Source organism: Rhineura floridana, chromosome 13 (assembly GCF_030035675.1).
Source record: "Rhineura floridana isolate rRhiFlo1 chromosome 13, rRhiFlo1.hap2, whole genome shotgun sequence".
Classification (NCBI taxonomy): Eukaryota; Metazoa; Chordata; class Lepidosauria; order Squamata; family Rhineuridae; genus Rhineura; species Rhineura floridana.
Window position 1 is genome coordinate 1023421 of NC_084492.1, and position 22143 is coordinate 1045563.

The 22143-nt window shown below is 47.5% G+C and overlaps 1 protein-coding gene across 3 annotated transcripts in view; it reads left to right on the plus strand.

The window, feature by feature from the left end:
- The first annotated feature begins 4000 nt into the window (after nt 1-4000).
- Nucleotides 4001-22143, plus strand: part of ATP6V0D1 (ATPase H+ transporting V0 subunit d1) — a 42403-nt gene continuing 24260 nt past the window's right edge. Inside the window, exons 1-2 of one of the 3 annotated variants that reach the window (XM_061593654.1) lie at nt 4001-4284; nt 20997-21168. In XM_061593654.1, coding sequence (XP_061449638.1) covers nt 4023-4284; nt 20997-21168 — 434 coding nt within the window. In that variant the 5' untranslated portion in view covers nt 4001-4022. Of the gene's footprint in view, nt 4285-4365; nt 4913-20996; nt 21169-22143 lie in introns of those variants that run through there. The other 2 variants (XM_061593653.1, XM_061593656.1) reach the window with 2 other exon arrangements.

Sequence of the window (22143 nt, forward strand, 5' to 3'; positions counted from 1 at the left end):
CCGCTTAGAAACCTGTTTTAGCATTAAGCAGTGTAGTAATAATTAACAATGTATGCATATATTCCAGGGGCATGCATCTCAATGGGACAGAATTTGGGGGCACAGTGGTTCTCAAAAAGTCTCAGAATAGGAACAGGCTGCTGGCAGCATCAGTCGGAACTCACTGGCTGAAGACAGCGCAGGGATATCAGCATCTAAAAGCCTCACATTGGAACTGGGATCTCTATGGGCAGTCAATTCTCAGCACACACACACACAGTCATATTCAGAAGGCAGGCAAGGGAGGGGGATCAATCAATGTGTTGACCTGTTACACAATTTTGTCTAGAAACTGACACTTCCTAAGGAAGGGTAGAAGGAAGGAATCAGTCATTATCAGTGGATAAATGCCCTACTCAGGAAGGGTCATGGAACAGGTATCTTTACTCAGGCCTAAGCGGGACAGCAAATCTCTGGGACCTGGACCTCTGGAGGGCCTGGGCCTCTCTCTGGGTGCCTGGATTGTGAAAAACAAACAATATATCACAAAATAAATGTTGGTATCTCAACAGACCAGAGAGGCTGTGGACACCTCCTGGGGGAGGGGCACACTGAAAGCACCTTGGTCCAGGTTCCATGAGGTTTAGACCCACCTGAGTCACAGTTACCACTACCACCAACCAGATTGGAGTACGTTTGAGTTTACTGAAGCCTTACCCCTTACTACAGAATCTCACTCTCTTCTCCCCAGCACAAGACTTGACCTCCACCCTCAGAGCCACAAGTCCTTTTCAAAGCCTTCTATCTGTACTTGCCCTTTTCCAGGTTCCTTGACAGTGGCAACGGCTGACAGCCCGAGTTCTGCCTGTCTCCAGGTTCCTTGGCCAGCTGGAACTAGGCATTGCAGCCCTTCTAAATCCAGCTTTCCAGCAGCTCCTTTTTCAGGGCTATCTATCCCTTTTGCAGGATCTTCTCTGTTCCCTCCCAGTGGGTCAGTCCAGCCGTATCCTTGCCCCCAAGGGTTTGGGTAATCAGGGCAGCTTCTGCTCCACCTCCCAGTTTGCAGATGCAGCAGCTTCAGGAGCCCCGCGTGACAGTAGCTCCCCATGTCTCAGCTTCTTCTCCAAAAACCCCTCTCGCCTGGCTGCTAGTTGGGGCTATTTATGCTCAGCTGCTCCAGGAGTCCTTCATTAGCCTCAGGCATTCCCAGCGGTCCCCTGCCCCATCCACCTCCTGGCTTGGCTGCTGGAGAGGCTGTCCTGATCCCTCCAGAAGTGGATTGGAGCTTTCTTAAAGGGGGTCATGCCAATAAGAGCCCTTTGGCCCAAGGCAATCCCCTGTGGATATCCACAGTGGCTGAAATGTCTAGTGCTAAATCTCAGCACATCCAAGTCGTTTATAAGCACCAACATTTATTAATATGATTCAGACCAGAACTACTAGGCCCCAGTTCACATTTGCTCAGCAAGCATTTGCTACAGTTCTCTTAACAGAACAGCACAGCACAGTGTCAGATAAAGAGAAAGGGAATAGATGGGACTGTGTGTCACCTCTTCTGATCATTGGGACTGTGACTAGAACACACCTGCATGTGATTTATGGTGAAATTAACATTATGGAGCACAAATACAAGCCTAGAGCACAGAAGAGAAAAGTGAGAAAAATATGTAAAAGAAAAAAAAAGTCAGGGAGGTTTATTCAGCCTGGGCTTTGTTTCAAATTCATCATGTGGTGATGAGGGAGACAGTGAAAGCCAGTCATCAGGTGCTCAAGATGACACTGAAGTTGGTTCCTAGTTCCCAGTTCCTTATTTGCTTGAAAATTCAAAATACTAAAAAAAGTTAACACAACTCTGAACCCCAAACTATATGTTCGGGTACCCCATATCATGTATTTCTGTGATCTGGGGACTCTCCCCATCAAGAACAAGAATAAATTTATTGCATCAAAATCTTCTGAAATGCTCATAAATGCATAATGATGTTATAAAATCATTTTTAAAAAGTAACTGAGGGTGCCCATGTCAAAATCTGCTCTGGGATAAGACAAATCATACACCCTAGGAAAGGGGAGGGTGTCCTCTATGAGATCCAGTGCATCCCGCCTGGCCCAGAGCTTCTGCTGGGCGCAGGGCACGGAAAAGGGCATCTATGCACAACCAAAACAGACAAAAATGCGTAGACAAAATAAGTTAACTGGGGTGTCCACCACAAACTCAGCTCCGGGCCAGGGTAAATCATACACCCTACGAAAGGGGAGGGTGTCCTCTACGAGATGCCAGTGCTTCCCACCTGGCCAAGAGATTCTGCTGGGTGCAGGCCATGAATAAAGGCATCTATGCAGAGCCAAAATAGACAAAAACATGCAGAAAAAATTAAGTAACTGGGGGCATATATAGATGGCCTTATTTGTGCCCTGGCCCAGAGCTGTAGGTGTGAACTTTTATTCTTTTTTGGTGTTCTGAACTTTCAAGCAAATAAGGAACTGGGAACTAGCAACCAACTTCAGTGCTGTATTCTCAAACACTATTAAAACTAGAAAAACCTAGTAAGGATTCTGCTGAAGTAGAAGAACAGAAATGCACTAGCACTACTCAGGGCAAGGATAGACTGATCTCACATCTCAGCAACTGAATACTTCCTAGTGAATTAATTTGCCTGTACACTTAACACACCAGAAGAAACGTGCATACTTCCACCTTTTCTTTCATTTCTGTGAGTAAAACCTAATTGTTCTTCAAAGAGCAAATTAATTTAATGTACAGTACTAGCACACAGTACTTGCAGAAAATTTAGGATCACCATGAATTTTCTGGGCCTCCTTTGTAGGCCTCGTATTAACCAAAGAAAAATTAAAACTGTTTACACCATTGGAAACAGCATAAAGGTCAGCCTGAACTCCTATAGGCACATGTCTTACACTAATGTTGGAGAATATGCACATATATAAACCCGAAGCCACTTAAAAACTTGTTCAAAGGAAATGGCAACATTTGGTTTGTAGCGGTGTGGTTAGGGAAGGGGCCCCTGATCGCACATCTCGCCCGGGCCAGCTCTCAGCACCCTGCCCTACGAGCGGTGCTTCTCAAGCAGGGGTCAGGACCCATGGGCGGCCCTCATCCACGGCCGGTCCGTCCTCGTGTGCTCGCCCCCGCCGCAGCACCCCTTGTCTCTGCCGCAGCCGGCCGGGCAGAGCGGCAGCCCCGGCACCAGGAAGAGAGGGCGGGCCAGGCGGAGACACCAGCCCCTCTAGAGGGGAAGCCAGTCCTTCGCGGGGGGAACCAAGGCCAGGCCAAGGCTCCATTATCGCCTCCTACGGTCAACCTCGCGTAACGCAAACTTATTTACGCCCTTTCCTAAACCTTCGCCTCCTTCATCTCGAGCAGTCAGCCCCAGAGACTTCGGCCTCGGAGGGTCCAACCCACTTCCAGGTGTCTAACCCCCCAAACACTAAGCTTGCGGAGGAGGGGCTCTCCAGCTTCCCCACGCCGAATGCAAGCCCATCGTTTCCACCCCGCCACAGAGCTCACGGCCCGCACGGCCCACGCCTCCGACCCGGTGCAAGCCACTCCTAAGAGCGCAGCCTCCCGGCTGACTTGTCTGCGCCGCCCTTTCAGGCAAACACCCCCACGTCCTTCAGAATTGGACAAACCGGGCCTCTCCCGCCGCGCCGCCACTTACGCAGCACCCCGGCTAACCCCGCGTCCGACGGCCCGAGTGGGCAAAGGCAACCTCCCTGGCGATGCCTGCGTGGCCGCCCGCTCCACTGTCTCATTCCCAACAACGCGCCCGTGAGCCGGGATCTAAGGGAACTGAGCTAGAATACCCACCCAGAGCAGCTCAGTATTCATCCTGCAAATCTCAGTCGCCACATTACGTCTACCGCCTGACCACCATTCTGAAGAGCCAGCCTGACAAAGGACCTGGTCCCACATCCTCTAAGACGCCTCCGGCTCCCTGGGTTTCTACGGGCAACAGCCACTTCCGGTGGGGGTTAAAACCGGAAACCAGCCCAGCGGGTTTGTCTAGGAGCTGTGCATCTCCATGTCTGTTCTGGCCTTGAAGGGGCTGACCTGTTATCAGCATCACGTGAGAGGCGCGAGGCAGCTTCCTTTTCCGGTGGTCTCTAGTCCTCCTCCTCCGGCGCCTGCCTGCCTCGTCTCTGCCGCGATGCCTCTCTCGTGCCTCCCGGAGCTTTACTTCAACGTGGACAGTGGCTATCTGGAGGGCCTGGTGCGCGGCTTCAAGGCGGGCGTCCTCAGCCACGCCGACTACGTCAACCTGGTCCAGTGCGAGAGCCTCGAAGGTAGGCCCGGGAGGGACGGAGGCGTCTCACAAGCCCCGCCGACCCACTCTCGCCTGCTCGCCCGCTGGAAGCTCCGCTCCGGGCCTTGCTCGTGAGGCCTCCCGTTCCTTCCGAGGAGGATCGGGCCGGGGCCGCGCCCGCTGGAGCGAGGGGGGCTTGTTTCCCTTCGGCCCGGTTTCCTGCTCCCGGCACGGGCCTTCCCGTTCCTCCTTTGGTGCATGCCGTGATTAAGTCTGGCGACGGGCTCGGTGTGGCGCCGGGTGGCAGGAGGAGGAGATTTGCATCGTGGCTGAAGCGTTGCGATCTAGCAGTCAGTCGTTCACGTAGTCTCCTTGGAGCGTTTTGTGTAATGGGGTCCCTGGCTCGCGAAATGAAGGCACAATAACGTAGGATTAATGACGCCAGCTTTGTCAGATGGTTGAATGAAGGGAGTTCCATTGGCTGCAAGACAGCCATCAAGAGCTGCTTCAGGGGGTGCAAGTGCTGCTCCTGGAAACTTACTCCAAGCTGTGATTCAGGCTGGAGCCCAGAGGCTGACAATGCTACAGGATGACTACTTGGGGACCTGAGCCAAATTCCACATCCCTTTATGGAAAGAGAGCAGAAATGGGCACGTGTTGGCATCTAGGTACTCAGTTCGTTGTCCTGAACTTTAGTCTCTCTCATAATTCACTAGAAATTCCTTCTCAGTAAGTCTGTTTTTAAGGACTGATGTTTTTGAAGTAATATCAACATAAACAGAGGAGATAAAATACTTCAGATGTGAAAGAGCAATCTAAGTAGATGCTAGTCATATTGTCTTGAAATTCAGCACTTATTCACCTAGGACTTAATGCCAGTTTAAAACTTTTTGTTAGACCGTTCATTAGGTGTTAAAATATCTTTTGCTTGCCAGATTGTGGAACACAGGAAGCTGCTTTATCCTGAGCCAGACCACTGGTCCATCTTGGTCATCCTTTTCTACACTGACCGGCAGCAGCTTTCCAAGGGTTCAGGCGGAGAAGCTTTCTCAGCCCTACCTGGCAATGCTGGGGACTGGACCAGGGACCTTCTGCGCGCAGCTCAGGTGCTCCCCCACTGAGCTGTGGCCCTGCCCCTCAAACAATCCGGGCAGCTTTTTCATTTGATTACAGTGAAAGTTTTGCAGGATGAAACTGTTAATCTCATTAATATCAGCTTAATGAGGCATGATAGGAAAGCACTTGCATAGAGATTTTCCTTGGCAGGCAAGAGAGATTTGGTTTGACCTAGTGTTTATTTGTTTTGTTCATTTATAAAATGATAGGCCACCTTTTTTGGGCATGTCTCACTGAATGCAGCTGACACAGCATAAAAACACAATACAAAAGACTTACAATAACAGCAGCAGTATCAATCATTTTAAAAATAAAAGGTCATTTAAAACAGATAAAGCAACAATATAAAATTCCAGCAGACATAGAAATGTTTGCAGCATTGGGGCAAACACGCCTCCATGGGGAGGCAGTTCCACAATTTAGGGGACACCACAGAAAAGCCCCCCAGCCATGCCTGCCAACTGAAGAATTGCCCTTCCTGGCAGGTTTACAAGGACCTGGAGCCTTTTATGATCTGTGCAGATAAGCAAATATTTCACCTCTAGTTGAGCTTCCTTTTTTAAAAGTTATATGTTCCTTTGGGGCTGCCCAGTCCTTTTCTGCTTAAAAGTGGGTGTTCGTGAGGGCTAAGCGTAGAGAAAGGGGTCGCATGAGCAGCCTTGTGTAGCACTAGGCTGGGTTAATGACTTGAGGAGGTGCACTAAGCATGTACATTTAATTCGAATGGTCACTAAAATAATTTTTGAAATGTCAGTTTTGAAACATGGAACAAGCACAGTGCCCATCCTTCTTTAAAGTAGTTTTGAAGGGTTTCAGAATTTTAGCTTCATTGTGTAGGAGGTGATTTCTGTTGCTTCTAAAAATAGGCTTGTACTGCAGCTCTGCTAATGCACTTCTACTCCCAGACATACACCTTTTTAGATCACTTATGTTTTTCACAATCTTTGTACATCAACCCCCCCCAATATGTGCTGAAATAAAGGGTTCAGCAAACACAGACTGCAAAGTCCTGGCCATGCTTACCTGAGAGTGAGTCTCATTGAACTTGGAGGGGGCACATGCATGAGTAGACATCTATAAGGTCAGGTTGCTTTGCATATTAGGATGCATCTTGACAGGAGTTCCTTCATTTTCTTTTTTTGTGTGTGTGTGAGGATAATCAGCTGCAGAGCTGACACACAGTGATGGATTGTGATTGCTGGACATATAAAAGAGCCCTGTGCTGAATTTTTAAATTAGAAATGAATGCTTTCTAAGAAGGAAAGAGTCAGTCCTATTAATGATATCCAGTGTTAGTCATATTCAGAATAGATCATTAAATTACTTAAGTCCACTGATTTCAAGAAGTCTAATAGTGGGTATTGCCTTATATCAGTGGATAAAAACCAACACATTTATTTAGAATATTTATTTGCTGCTTTCCCAACAAAAGTTCTCTAAATTGTTTGCATAGTAAACCTGGGCACTGATTAAAAGGGTCTGGCTAGAACATGCTGATGCTGATGCTGAAGTTTCCCTTTCTGCCACAGCAGCATAATCTGCTCTTCCTTGAGTCCTTAACAGGTTGACGGGATCTGCCTCTCCTGGCTGTCAGTGGAAGAATCTGTTGGAGGCTCTGGCAATGTGCTCCTTGGTGGGTTGGTTGGGGCGTCTGTGGCCTTGAGGGGGATGTATCCCTCTGCCGTGGAGGTAGCTCATTGAGCCTTGGGCCTGGGTGGCAAAATATGTGAGTGTCCAAAGAGAAAATGAGTTTTGGTTCAGCTGGGCACGTAGCATCAGCATTTCCTGGCCCTTCAGGATGAATTGCTAATGCTAGTGGTTACCCTTGTTTGTTCTTATTAGCCCAGCTGGTATGGAAGCTTCAGTTATTTACAAAATGCAGCTGTGCACATGTTAAGCAGTATGATAAGGAGGAGTCATATAACACTGATCCATCAGGAATTACTTCACTGTCTGCCTGTTAGTTACCAGGCCAATTCAAGGTGCTGATGTTGGCATATAAAGCCCATAATACCTTGGAAACCAAATGCTTGACATAGCAGCTTTTCCCATAGTCCATGTTTTTATAATCGGCAGGGGGAGCCCTCCTTCTGCCGAGAAGTATGGCTTGGTAAACAAGTGCAGGACTTTCTCTTTCATCCCTCCCTCTGCAGCTATGGAATTCCCTTCCTCTGGAAGTTAGGGTGCCTCACTCTTTGGCTAGTTCCTGGCATCAGCTGAAGACTCCTTTCTTCCCATAAGCATTTGGGTGGGAAGTGCAAGTTGAATTTTCATTCTTCTGCAGGTTTATTTCTGATTGTAGCAGTTTTAATTAATCTTACGAGGGCTATTTGTGTTACTGTTGTACACTGCCCTGAGATACCTTAGGATGAAGGGCAGCCTAGACATTTAATAAATCCATGGAATGGAATGGCTCTTCTGGCAGTTGTGGGGGGGAGTGTGAGCGGGGGGGGGGAGTGTGAGCGGAGGCTAAAAGCCCTTCCAGACTCTCATCTCTTCCATTTCTGAGTAGTTCTGCAGCTCTCCACTTGGTTTGGAAGGTGTACAATATTCTTGCTTGCCAGTATAAACAGCTTGTAATTCCTCACTCTCACCAAGAGGTGGCACCCCAGGCCTCTGCTCAGCTTTCTTTTCTGTGTGGCTTTGCAACATGTTTTTTTTGGGGGGTCCCTATGTGTGGAGTGCCCCTGTTGGACAACATAAGATCCATTCTTTGATCAGAAGCTTTCTATTTGAGCCTGTCTTTAAGTACTCCATTCCTGTTGGCCAGAACCAAATAAGTGAAAAGTGAAAACTGTTGCCTGAGCTGTCAGGCCTGTTTCTGCCGGTTTACAGGATCTGTATAGGAACATTCTAAGCTGTTTCCCAGGAACGTGCATAACTGTGTTTCAGGGTCTCCCTGCTGAATGCCCTGAGCAAGTGTTGCTTTGGTCTCACGAAGACAGTTCCTGTTTTTACAAGGTGGCTCCCACGGCAGGTAGATGGGAGATAGAGGCTTTGGAATGTCCTGACAAAAATGCTGAAAGGGAGATGTGATTTTGTGACTCTACGCACGCCTGAGGTTTTCAGAAGCTGTCTGGGTCTTCCATATTTGAAGGAGACAATTTCTATCTCTCTCTAGCTAAATAGCCAGCTAAATAGCTGGTCCCAGGCCATGGTCTGAAGGCACATTAGGCCAGCACCCTGTTGAAGCTAAGCAGCGTCAGATCTGGATGGGAGACTGCCTGGGAACCATATGCAAGCTGCCTTGGGTTTCTATCACAAAAAGAAAGGTGGGGTATATATGTAATAAATAAATCATAAATTGGGACCCCAATTTCAGGCTAAGAAATTTGTGTGTAATGCTGCATGTTGTGCTCATTGTAGTCTGTGTAAATATAGCAAAGACTCTTGCACTGCCTTAAATATTAATACATTAATGTGGAATATAGTGCTCTTCATCTGCTGCATTTCCTCTCCTGTTGAAGTGGGTCACTAATTTATTAAACCTTCTGCCATGATAAATTTGTTAAATCTGTTTTTGCCGCAAGGCCAACACAGCTGTTCTCCTTCTGGGAATGGTGTCAATCTCATGCATGAGCTGTAGCTCTCCAGTCCCCATGGCCTGCTGTGCTGTATGGGCGGCTTACTCTGGCTGTTGGTTCACACTTGTGGACCCCCTCCATCTAGTCCAGCATCATGTTTCGTTGGCTAGATGGCTCCACTCCTGTTTGGCTCCAGTATCTGACCTTGGAGGTGATACTGCCTTTGAACATGGAGATTCCATGCCAGCTTTTATTTATTTATTTATTTATTTATTTTCTGTCCTGCTCTGCCTCCAAGAAGGAGCCCAGGGTTATGGAACATGGCCCGATTAGCATATCATCTATTCAAGCCAGTTGCTGGAGAGTCAGGGCCTGGATCAGTGTAGAGCTAATGCAGCAGTCGCCAACCCCTTCCCCGCAGATGCCATGGCACCTGCAAAGGCCTATTGTGATGCCCCCAGCAGGCAGCCCAGAGCTTTCATTTTTTTTAAAAAAGTCTCTAGCCCTCCTAGAATGAACACTATGGAGCAAAATGTGCAGGTACCCTTCTAAGCAATTTCTGTGAAATAAGCTAGCCTGGCTGCTCCTGCCTGTCAGTGTTACTAGCCAATGAGTGAAGTCAGAGCTGTGATTGATAAGTGAGTTGTTTGGATACCAAGCAATAGGAATCCTAAAAAATTGCCTGTTTAGCCCACAGTACACTTTCCTGCTTCTGTCTGTTTTCCCTAGTCCTTGGGGTCTCCATAGTTTGCCTTTCCTTTTTCCTTAGCAACTAGGATGCACCTTTCCTGAGCTGAGTTGGCCTGAGATGAGGGTAATGCCTAGACATTATTTTCTGCAAATACTGCTGCACGATAATGAGGATGAGTGTTAAAGAATCCCCCTCTTCCAAAAAGGCAAATGCGAAAACGTTGCAAAGAGGCCTACGCATGTCTCTTGCTTTGCAGGAGCTAAAGACCAGGGGCTCATTAAGAATTCACTGTATAGTTAACTTGCAGTACAACGGTATACATGTCTCCACAGAATTAAGTCTCTTTGTGTTTAATGGGGCTTACTCCCAGGTAAGTGGGTATAGGATGGCAGCTTAGGCTTTGGTTTATTATTTTTATTTATTTGTTTGTTTGTTTGTTTGTTTGTTTGTTTGATTTCTAGACCGCCCGACTAGCAAAAGCTCTCTGGGCAGTGAACAACAAAAAAATACAAATGCATCTCATAAAAATTACATGATAATACTACAAAACATATAAATACAAGATCAAAATTTCATAATAATTTCCTGTATAAAATTGAAGTTAAAAACGCCATAGAGAAGAGGTAGGTCTTAAGCTGGCGCCGAAAAGACAACAGCATCGGCGCCATACGCACCTCATCGGGGAGACTGTTCCAGAGTTCGGGGGCCACCACTGAGAAGGCCCTAGATCTCGTCACCACCCTCCGAGCCTCTCTATGAGTTGGGACTCAGAGGAGGGCCTTCGATGTAGAGCGCAGTGTACAGGCAGGTTCATATCGGGAGAGGCGTTCCGACAGGTATTGTCGTATAGGGCTTTATAGGTCAAAACCAACACTTTGAATCTGGGCCAGAAGCATGTTGGCAGCCAATGCAAGCAAGCCAGAACAGGTGTTATGTGTTCCGACTGCTTGGTCCTCGTTATTAATCTGGCCGCTGCATTTTGGACCAGCTGTAGCTTCCAAACGGTCTTCAAAGGCAGCCCAACGTAGAGCGCATTGCAGTAGTCTAATCGCGAGGTTACCAGAGCATGTACTACTGATGTAATAATAATAATAATAATAATTTAATTTGTGGGTCGCCTATCTGGCCAATGGCCACTCTAGGCGACGTACAATTTAACAACAATACATTACATCATAATAAAATGCATCATAAAATACAATATAACAATAAAACAATAAAACAATAAAACAGTTCCAGTACAGAGTAGTAGGCTATTGGTCGTAAAAATTTAACCCTCCCCGTAAGTCCCAAAGGCCTGTCTGAAGAGCCAGGTCTTCAAAGCTTGGCGGAATACATTCAGGGAAGGGGCATGTCGAAGGTCATACGGGAGGGAGTTCCAGAGAGTGGGGGCCGCCACTGAAAAGGCCCTCTCTCTTGTCCCCGCCAACCTAGCTGTTTTAGTTGGCGGGATTGAGAGAAGGTCCTGTGTGGCTGATCTTGTCGGGCGGCATGGTTGGTGGCGCTGGAGGCGCTCCATCAGATAAACTGGGCCGAGACCATATAGGGATTTAAAGGTTAATACCAACACCTTGAATTGGGCCCGGAAAATAACTGGGAGCCAGTGTAGGTCGAACAACACTGGGGTGATGTGTTCCCGGCGGCGACAGTTTGTAAGTAGTCGAGCTGTTTGTAAGATCCTCTCTGCTCAGGTAGGGACGTAGCTGGGCTACCAACCGAAGTTGGTAGAACGCATTCTGTGCCACCGAGGCCACTTGAGCCTCAAGTGACAGGGAAGGATCTAACAAAACTCCCAGACTACGAACCCACTCTTTTAGGGGGAGTGTAACCCCGTCCAGAACAGGGTAACTATCCAACACCTGGTCAGAGGTTGGCATTGGGGGAAAACAGGGTTCTTGTGCTTTAACAGCTGTGTGGCAGGCAGAAATTCAACAGGACAAGCTTTTTCTAGTATGGAGATGCAATTATGGGAAAAGCTTCACCATGACTACTCTCTAATTTCGTGTTATGTCTTGCCCCCATGGCAGCCATTTTGTGACTGGTGCCCCCAGTGTTCTCAAAATTTGAAATGTGCCCTCTGGTCCAAAGAAGTTGGCGACCTCTGAGCTAATGCCTGCCCCAGTAACCATACAGCTAAACTCCTTTCTTATAGAAAAGAAGTGTCGGTGCTCAGGGCTGCCTGGAAAACTTAAGACCCCTAAAAGGTGGGGGCTCTGTAGTTATTCAGCGGGAAGGAGATGGAAATGCGCTCTGCACCTGTATGGGATCAACGTCGTGGACTTTGACTCGATATGGCCCACAACTGCTGCTGTTTATCTGGTTTTTTACCTGCTCTTCCTCCAGAGAGCGAAATGCTGCGTCCCTGGCCTCTCCCGCTCCCCTGTGAGGTTAAGCTGCAGGCTACCCAGTGATCATAATGAGGGATTTGACCACAGATATCCCTGATTTAATTCAGCACTGACCACTACACCACACTGGCACTGCTAAGCCATGGCACAACTTTAGGAGTCGTCGGTCTTTGGGGCCTGTGGCACATTTGCATTTTTGAGTGTGCATTGCAGGCACTACCCCATCTGGTTGGTTCTCTTTCGACCACCCGCCGCCACCCCAGACAGAAAGAGAGAACATACAACTTGGCTTTTCCAACCTGGGTTTGAGTAAAAGTCAGATAAAAAATGAGCACTCCTGGATTTGCATTATTTTTATTTCCCCCCCCCCCAAAAAAAACAACCATCAAATTGAATATTTCATTGGTAGACTACGCAGTAGAAATCACAAATCCAGTATGTGCCAGCACCACAAGAGCATTGATTCAAGGCGTGGCTCTTAGTGGATAAGAACCTTGCCCAGCATCCTGTTCTCACAGGGGCCTTAACAGGAAGTCCACAGGCAGGGTCTGAGCACAAGACACGCTACCCTCCTGCAGTTTCCAGCAACTGGTCTAAAGAAGCATCCTGCCTCTAGCTATGGTGGCAGAGCACAGCCATCAGGGCTAGTAGCCATTGAGAGCCTTTTCTTCCATGAAGGTGTCTAATCTTCTTTAAAGCTGTCCAAGTTGGTGGCCATCACTGCCTCTTGTGGGAGCAAATTCCATAGTTAAACTATGCGCTGCGTGAAGAAGGACTTCCTTTTGTCTGTTCTGAATCTTCCAACATTCAGCTTCATTGAGTGTCCATGAATTCTAGTGTTACAAGAGAGAGAAAAACTTTTCTGTATCCACTTTTTTCATGCCAAGCATAATTTTATACGCTTTTATCATGTTGCCTCTGACTTGCCTTTTCTTTAAATTAAAAAGCCCCAAATGCTGCAACCTTTTCTCATAGGGGAGTTGCTCCATCCCCTTGACCATTCTGGTTTTTCTGAACCCTTTCCGTATCTACAATATCCTTTTTGAGGTGAGGCGACCAGAACTGAGCACAGTATTACAAATGCAGCTGCACCATAGATTTATACAACAGCATCATGATATCTGCGGTTTTATTTTCACTGCCTTTCCTAATGATCCCTAGCATATTATTTGCCTTTTTCACAGCTGTTTCACACTGGATTGACATCTTCATGACTTTTACATAGAATGACAGCAAAATTCTCAATAAGTCACAGAACATATGAGGACACGTTTTGAGGGGATTGCTTGTAAACATTGAGGATCCATAAGGTGCTGTGCATCAGATCTATGTTTTTGTACAATGGCAGCAATAGAGAGACCACCAGATCCATGAATCTTATTGCTCAGTCAATGAAGACAAATGTTACCTGTGACTTGATGATGGGTGGGAAACTGGGGGGGTGGGGGGAATAGTCAGTTTCAAGAGGAGCCGTTTTCCTGGAGTCAACCTGTGTGTGTGCTGGCACTTTCTGTCTCTAGCACTCCTTTTACTCCCATCTCACAAATAGGCACCACACAGTTCTCTCTCTAGTCCTCCGTTCTGTCTCCTGATTCCTGTGGTGCCCCACTTTCTCCCTTCCAGCTGCTGTGTTTTCCTGCCACCAGTCTGCTGGATCATTTCCCCTTTGCTCCTGTCCTCTTGGTGGTTCTGCTTTTGGTTCGGGTGCTGATCTGAGCCTTGAAAAGCGATGAGAGCTGAAAGAGGAAGCGGAAGGGAGGTTTCATGGGCCCCAGGGTAAGTCCTAAAGAGAGCCGTGCTGGTGGCCTCAGCCCACAGCTTCACTCTTTGAGACCCACCCTTTGCTCTGGGTTCTCTCTAGCTGAGAGGGGGCCCTTTCCAAGCAAGTGATAGGACTTCTTCTGCTGGCTGTGCAAGCCCCTTGTTCCCACCCGCGGCTTCCTTTTCCCCACTGGTTGCTTCCCAGGGAACGTTGAAGCCCTTCCTGGCACAGCAGCAAGGTCTGCACGTTCTGTCTGAGTCCATTGGTGCTTCTAAGTTGGGCTTTATGGTAGAAGTGGTGCTATTCATTGTCTCAAGGTGTTTTTACACTTAATCCAGATTTCCTCTGCCATTGTACATCTGCAGTTGCCACTGGTGTGGTAGCTTATTGGTGCATTTTTTCAGACTGTGCTCTCTAACGTGTGTGGTGACATTCCACATAGGAATGTAGGTAATTTTTGTCTAAGCAAGACCCAGGTGTACTGTGTGAAGCAGCCCTTGGTGAGCAGGTAGGAGTCTGCTTCTGCTTGCTCCTCTAGCCATTCTGTGTCCAGCATCCAAAGCTGCTCTCTCAAAATCTCAGCACGTATGGAGGATTTCCTTGTAGACTGTAATCACAGTATGTACAGCAGGACTTTTTTTTAAATAGAGGACTTGCACCAGACCTTTTTATCTGAATTTTGGTATAGTTAAATAACAGTCTTGAGCAAGGCCCCCCTCAGTGCATGCACCCAGGTACAGATGTACCTGCACTCATGCCCAGAATGGGAAAAGGGTGGGCAGGCAGGGAAGGCGCCAGAAGGCACATTTGTCAGATTTTGTCCACTAATGTGGACGGGGAAACTGAGAACTTCCTGTTAAAAAAACAAAGACTAAAAAAGGCATACGTGGGTGCTTACCTGTCAATCGCACTCACAGAAATATTGGGTCTGAACCTCCCATTTGCAACATAAAAGCTCTGTCTCCAAGCACCCCATTTGGCTAGTGAAACTGCAGCTACTTTGAAAGCATGAGGATGAACATATTTGGAGACATTGCTCTGGCCCTTAAAGGTGCCTCTTCCAGAAAGCAAGCTTGAAAATTGTGTTACCACCCGCCCCCAGACTTGGCCCATCATTGCTCAGCCTTTTTTCCTTGGAACATCCTGAAACCCATTAACCTTTGAAAAAGTCAGATAAGCATTGCAGACAAGTAGAAGCCACAAAGATAGGCCAAGCAGGGAGGCTCTCCTAGAACAGGGATAGCCGGCTTCTCTGTGTCCCCTCAGGGTCTCATCTGCTGCCCCCCCCCACTGAAGGGCCTGAGCTTAGAACTGAGTGGTGTTGTCACACTCGCTGCCTTCTTTGCAGGCTTTGTAATGCAACCAGGGAGGCCTCACCATGTGGCATTCACACTTATGTGACATTGGGAGCGCCCTTGCAAATGGAATCCAAACAGATGTAATCCTCCAGCATGGCTTCATCTCATACACATTTATAAACATTTTTCTTCTGTTTAAGTAGAAATGAGGGCAAACCTTTCAGGACATGTCAGTCAGAATTGTTAAATGATCAGGAGCCAGAAAAAATTGCTTTAGGGCTGGATCTGGCCTAGGAGCTCCCCCGCCCCCAAAGTAGCATCCTGCACAAGGGCCTGCTTGACAGGCCGTCACCTGGAAGAGCCGTTCTCCGCTGGACCTTCTGCCCTTTGGCTGCAACAGGCCCCTTCTGTGTTCTGTTCAGAGTCAGCCCTGTGAGATTGAGCAGAGCAGACCAAGGCACACCATGGGTCCCGCATCTGCCCAAGTCCTTGGTAGCCATAGCCAGGCTCCTTGAGGCTTTATGTAGAGGCAGTATTGCTTTTGGATCTGTCAGTCCTGCTACAGGAGGTGAGGCTCATGCTGCTCATGGCAAGAGTGACACCTCCGGGCCAGCGCCATTTGAGTGGTCACGATTGCTGTATGCTAGGCTGGAGAGTGAACAGCTAGTTGAAGAAAGGTTGATGCAACATCATCGTGTGTGGGTGTGTATACCTGGAGAAGAGAGATCTGAGGGGGAACATGGTAACACTCTTCAGATACCTGACGGGCTGTCAGATAGAGAGCAGGATTAGATTGGATGTGCTGATGTCACATTCCAGTTGAATGTTAGGGGAAATGGCTTGACAGTTAGAGCAGTTTGACAGTGGGACCGATGGCCTCCAGAGTTATTGGGTTCTTTCTGTGGAAGTCTTCAAGGCAGAGGCTGGAGTCTGTATTGCCCTTTGGACCTGCCCGTGTGGTCCTTGGAGTGTTGGTCAGATAAGGAATGGCCCCTCAGACCTGGGCTTCTTCAGGGAAGAAGGCTGGGATAGAAAATAAATAAATAGGTTCCCCACGCCTGGGCTGGATAGCACTCTGCTGAGGATGCTGCAGCCTGGATTCCCAGGTAGCCGTCTCAAAGAGCAGTTTGGAACTTCGTTATGAAAAGGAGCGACTTGAGGAACCTCGAGATTTCACAATAGAAAGAGGTTTGGTCTATAACTCCCCAAAATGAATAAAAACTTAATCAAGCCTATTGGAAGAACAGTGTTGTTGACTTGGTATTCAGGACACTTCCTTGATTTTGCTCAAATGACTTCAGAAACAGAAACCTGAGAAGAGACGTGTTTGGAGTTCTGCTCACTTAAGGGAAATGTTCAAGGTAGAGTGGATCTGGAAATAAAGTCTTCCCATTCAGTTTGTTCATTGCTTGCTCATTCCTGGAATAACAACAAAGAAGTACAGGCAAATTGAGTTTGCTGGGAACTGGAACCTTGCTCATATTGGTGGACAATCTGGATTTCTTTCCTTTCTACATGTACACAGAGAGAGTTTGGCTGTATACTATCTATCATAGCAGTGGGGATGATGTATGTACATTGGTTATTGTGTTCTTACTCTTTTAAATAATTTTATTGTAATCCAACGTAATCTGGATTATCTGAAGTATTTCTGCTTCACTCTTTAGTAAAAAAAAAAAGAGAGACTTCCAGAGGGCTTACAAAGATCACTAATAAGAAGGCAAGTGAGCTAAAAATAATTAAAATGAGGGGCTATTTATATGAAGTTAATGTTCAGCATATGCAAATATACTGCCCTTCTGCCAAGGCATTCAAGGTGTCTTAAACAAGAAAAAACAATAAAACCGTAAATAAGTAAAAAATGCAGTGGCGAATGTGTTGGACTAGGACCTGGGACACCAAGCTATAAGCACCCACCCCACCATGAAGTTCATTGGGTGGCCCTGGGCCAGTCACACTCTCACACAGGGTTGCTTTGAGGATAAAATGGAAAGGGAGGAGAGCCATGCACACCACCGTGAGCCCCTTGGAGGGAAGGTGGTGGGATAATAATAAATACTTTTGTAAAAAGAGCAGATGGTCTCTGGCAGGGTCTTCTTTGGGAGCTGAGGTCTGAGCTCCCTGGCCTGTGTTGCTTCTGCTCCCTCCCACGTTAGGACACAGAAGAGTCTTTGAAATACACACACTGCCAGTTCTCTATGACCATTTATGGTCTCTGGCACTGATAAGCATGAGCTTCCTGGCCAGAGTTGGAGACGGTGCTGTCTAGATGCTGAACTTGGGTCTGGGAGCTCTGGGCAAGTTCTCAGTCTTCAGTTCCCCATTTTAGAAAAGAGTCCTAATCTCCCCCCACCCCTGCCGTGTCAACAAGAAAGAACTAAAAGCACAAGAAAGTACTATTGCTTCACGCAGTGCATAGTTAAGCTATGAAATTCACTCCCATAGGAGCCAGTGATGGCCACTAACTTGGGTGGCTTTAAAAGGGGATTAGACAAATTCTGTGGTTAATAGCCATGATGGCCATGTTCTACCTCCACCGTTGGCAGGAGTCTGCCTCTGAATACCATTTCCTTGAAACTGCACATAGGGAGAGTTGTTGTTGCACTCTGGTCCTATTTGTGGGCCTTTTCCCACTGGGGCATGTTGTCTTCATGAGAAGAGGAGGCTGGCCTATAGTGGGCAACTGGCCTGATCCAGCAAGCTCGTACGATGTTCTTATGGTTAGGATCAATGGTCAGTTTTCCTCCTTATGACATCCCCCAGAAGCATGCCCCTTGTAAGAGTGCAGAACAGAAATGGTCTTTTGACCAATGCAGATGTTAAGGCTTCAGTAGGGAGTCAGCTTCTTCCTCACTCCTCCCCACTCCAACCCCTGAATTCAGGCTGAATTCTTGTGTACTCAAAAGATTGCTCTGTTTTGTGTTATGTTTGGTTAGTAATAATAAAGGGATTTTGGATTTTTTTCAAACTAAAATGTGCTATTTAACCCTTAGACATACATGCTGATGTAGTCTTCTTAGCAGCTTATCTCTCTTGAGAAGCTTATTTATTTGGCATGCAGAGGACTGGCTTCATTTGCCTTAAAAGATGCTGCTCCGTCATGGGAACGTTTCTGCTATCCTGCAGCCTGATGGCTGGGCCTTGAGATGACTTGGACAGAGCGGATGATACTTTTGTTGGTGTCTGACTGTCCATGCCAAAGGCAGTAGTAGCCTCGGGGGAGGGTGTGTCCAACCAAGTCCTACTCAGAGTAGGCCCATTGGAATTAATAAACCTGTTTGTTGTGCCTATTGACTCCAATGGGTCTACTGTGAGTAGAACTAGCATTGTCTGTTGTCTGTATTGGCACCAAAACAGCCTTGGTGGCCCTGATGAATGACCGTTATTGGAAGAGAGACGGGGCAATGAAACTCTGCTAGTTCTCCTGAGGCTGATTCATTAGCTACAGCTGTCTCTGGACCAGGATAGCCTTGCTTCAGTTGTCCATGCTCTGGTGACTTCACATCTAGACGAATGTAATGCACTGTATGTGGGGCTGCCCGTGAAGACTGTCCAGAGGCTGCAACTAGTTCAGAATGTGGCTGCTAGGCACCACCCTGGGCTCCTGCTGAGAGGAAGGGTGGGATAGAAATAAATCATCACCATCAAAGAATAAATAAATAAATAATAAATGGGGCGGCTGGATGGGACCATGTCACCAGTCCTCAAAGCTCTGCACTGGCTGCCAGTGAGCTACTGAGCCCAATTCAAGGTGTTAGTACTAGTATACAAAGCCCTAAACATCTTGGGACCCAAATATCTGCAAGAGTGCCGTCCCCAATATTGACCATCTCAGACCCTATGAGCAGCAGGGGAGGACCTTGGTGGTGCTGCCACTGAGGCCCTGCCCGACTGATGCTGATCTGTGATGGGCCCAGGACCTTTTCAGTGGTGGCTCTCCGTTGGTGGAATGCCCTCCCCAGTGAGGTGTGTCTGTCTCCATCGTCACTATTATCATTTTTTGTCTCCGTCACTTGACTTTCAGGAGGAATTTGGACAAATATTCCTCTTTACCCAGGCATTGGAGGGGGACTGAAGGGGACTGTTCCTGGCAACCCAAAGATCATTGATGGAGTTAAATAGTTTTGTTGATATGTTTGCTGCCCTGGGTTTCTTCGGGAGGAAGGGCGCATTATCAATTTAATAATAAATAAATGCAAATAAATATTGTTAGACCAGGAGAGAGAATCCCTGGTCCCCCAGGGCAAAAAAGGCCTGGAAGTGACTTGGGTGCATTTCATGACCTCATCATATGTGGCAGGCTAAGGTGGCTGGCCGGCAGTATTAGGTCTAATCAAGGCTACTTTGAGACTGCTGAGCGTTCTTGTGGCTCTCTCCATCTTGCGCCCATCCCCTTCTGCACAGACACCCAGAGTGGCAGGCGCTGCCCCTCCTGACCTTGGAGGGAAGCTCATCCCCCCATTTCGTGGTTCTTGCTATAAATTGAGTAGTGGTTATGCAACTAACTGTTTCCTTGGAGGCATGGAGTGCCTTGGAGTTCTTCAGATTCCAAGAAACGCAGAGCAATTTGGATGGGTGTTTTCCATCTGGTTCCATTCAATCTCTCCCTGTCTTTTCTCTCCACCCTCCCCTTCTGTGCCCCTTGACTGCCCAGGAGAGTGTCTGTTGAAAGGAAGGAGAATCCTGTGTGTTGGGGCTGCAAGTGCCTGAAATGGTGTTTTGTCTGACTAGTGTGGCTCACAGTCCATAGGGATGCGTAAAATAATTCCTTGGAACCCAGAGGGCATAGACTCGGAAAGAGCATGACAAGGTCTTTGCCGGAACAGCTGTGTTTTGCAGTGGGGTGGGGGACTTGGGCATTTCTTGGTGTTTGGAGTGTAAGAGAACTGCAAGACAGGCTGAAAGAACTGGATGCATTTAGTCTGCACAGGAAACGGTCTTACACTGAAGTCCATCTAGATTAGTTATTGTGTGCACTGACTGTCAGCAGCTCACTTAGGGTTTCAGGCAAGTGTCCTTCTAGCCCACACTGGGGGTGCTGCCAGGGATTAAGCCTGGGGCCCTTTTCCTGTGAAGCCTGCGCGAAGAGAAGACGCTTAGGCAAGCGGTCCTAATCCTTGGAGCCGGAGCTGTGGCGTCTTTCCTTGGGGCTTTCAGGGCCGGGCAAGTGATACCACTGAGCTCTGGCCCTTCCCCAAGACAGGACAGTGCTGTTCCTTGTGCACTGTATTGGCCTCTGTTTAAAAGGATGTTTGGCAAAGGTCATTCTGATGAAGGGTCACCAAATGAGCATGACAGCTCTTATCAGATGAACTTGTGTTTGCATAACTGCAGGCTTGTAAATAACCACTCTCTTCTGGAAAACGGAAGAGCTGATTACTTTCTGCTTCCTCAAGTTTTTATTATAATAATTGCTTTCACAATGTACTAACCCGCTACAGGTGGATATATTCTCGTCACTTCTCTGGACTTCTTTAAAAGGCAGCCATAAATGTTCTTGAGTGTTTGCACAGTGCTTTCCCAGGCAGCGGAGGCAGGGGGTGGGGTGGAAGAGCACTAGAAGGCCAGTCAAACTCCCCGGTGGCAAAATGCAGTGAAGGGTTCACGTGGCCCAGTGGAAAGCTGGTCAGAGAAAATGTTCTCCTCCGTGGCTGGAGTGGAGTGGCTTGCCTCTCCTAGGTCCCAAATGCTGCTTAGCCTTGCCCTGTGTGCCCCAGAGAGGCTCCCAAGAATGCTTGTGATTTCATGTCTCTTGCAGAGCAGCAGCACAGGCTGGGATTCTAAAGAGGGCACAAAAACTGCATGTTCTGTTCCTAGGTTTCCTTCTAGGGCAAAAAATTTGTTTGTGCCTTTTCATGTGCTTGGCTCAGAAGATGAGACCAGCAGAGCCATCTGGCTCCACCCAGCAGGTGTTGCTGTGCTGCCTTTCTAGGGAAACCTTTTCATCACAATTGCCCTTGTATAGCCTGTCCTCTATAGTGGTTCATGAAACTCGCTTTCATTTTTTTTCCAGATCTGAAGCTTCATCTCCAGAGCACAGATTATGGGAATTTCCTGGCAAATGAAGCCTCTCCTCTCACTGTGTCAGTCATTGATGACAAGCTGAAGGAGAAGATGGTGGTGGAGTTCCGCCACATGAGGAATCATGCCTATGAGCCTTTGGCCAGCTTCCTGGACTTCATCACGTAAGAGCACGCTGTAGGCATGTGTTGTGGGCCAAAGGCCTTGGCAGCCTGTGGGCTAGAAAGTTCTGCTTGGAGCAGGTCTCGCGTGGTTTTGTTGAGAAACTGCACCACTTGCCAGTGGGCCTTATTCTTCCATCTGTTGAGGGTGCATGCTAAGTGTGACTGTTCAAAGTGGCTTCTAGGGTCTCTCCTGCCAAGCAATCTGACAGGGTCAGCTTGGCTTAAAAATTGCTTTATGACCTGCGATCGTGGCCATTGTACTTTATGCTCTGGCAACTTCAGAGTGGATTATTGTGATGTGTTCTACATGGGGCGGCCCTTGAAGATGGCTCAGAAACATCATCTTGTCCAGAACTCAGCAGCTAAGTTACTGGCTGAGGTTCCATTTAGAGTTCACATAAACCTGTTTTGAAATTGCTGCATTGGCTGCCAGTTCATTTCTGGGCCCAATTCAAGGTGCTCACATTAGCGTTTGAAGGCCTAAACCACTTAGGCACAAAATACTTGAAGGACCATCTCCTTCCCTACAGACCTTCTCAGATGTTAAGACTGGCAGAGGAGCCTGTCTTGGTAGTTCTGCCGCCCTCGGAAGTTCAGGAAGTGGTGGCCTTCTCTGCAATAACCCCTAATCTGTAGAATTCCCTTCCCACAGAGGTATGTCTGGCATCTTCGCTGCTAATCTTTCATCATATGTTGAAAACATACCTCTTTACCCTGGCCTTTGGCGCCTGAGTGTTTTTTTTGTAAGTCCACCCTCTTCTGATTTTAACAGATTTTAATATTGTATTTTTATATTGTTGTAACCCACCCTGGGACCTTATAGCGTATGATGGGTAAGAGCTCTAATGAATAACACAACCCTTTAGATTCTCTTTAGTCTTGGGTTTTCATGTCAGATCCATTGGAAGTTAAAGAGGCTTAAGGGGCGTCAAGGCAATAGGCTTGTTTATGTAAATGATCAAGTGATATATAAAT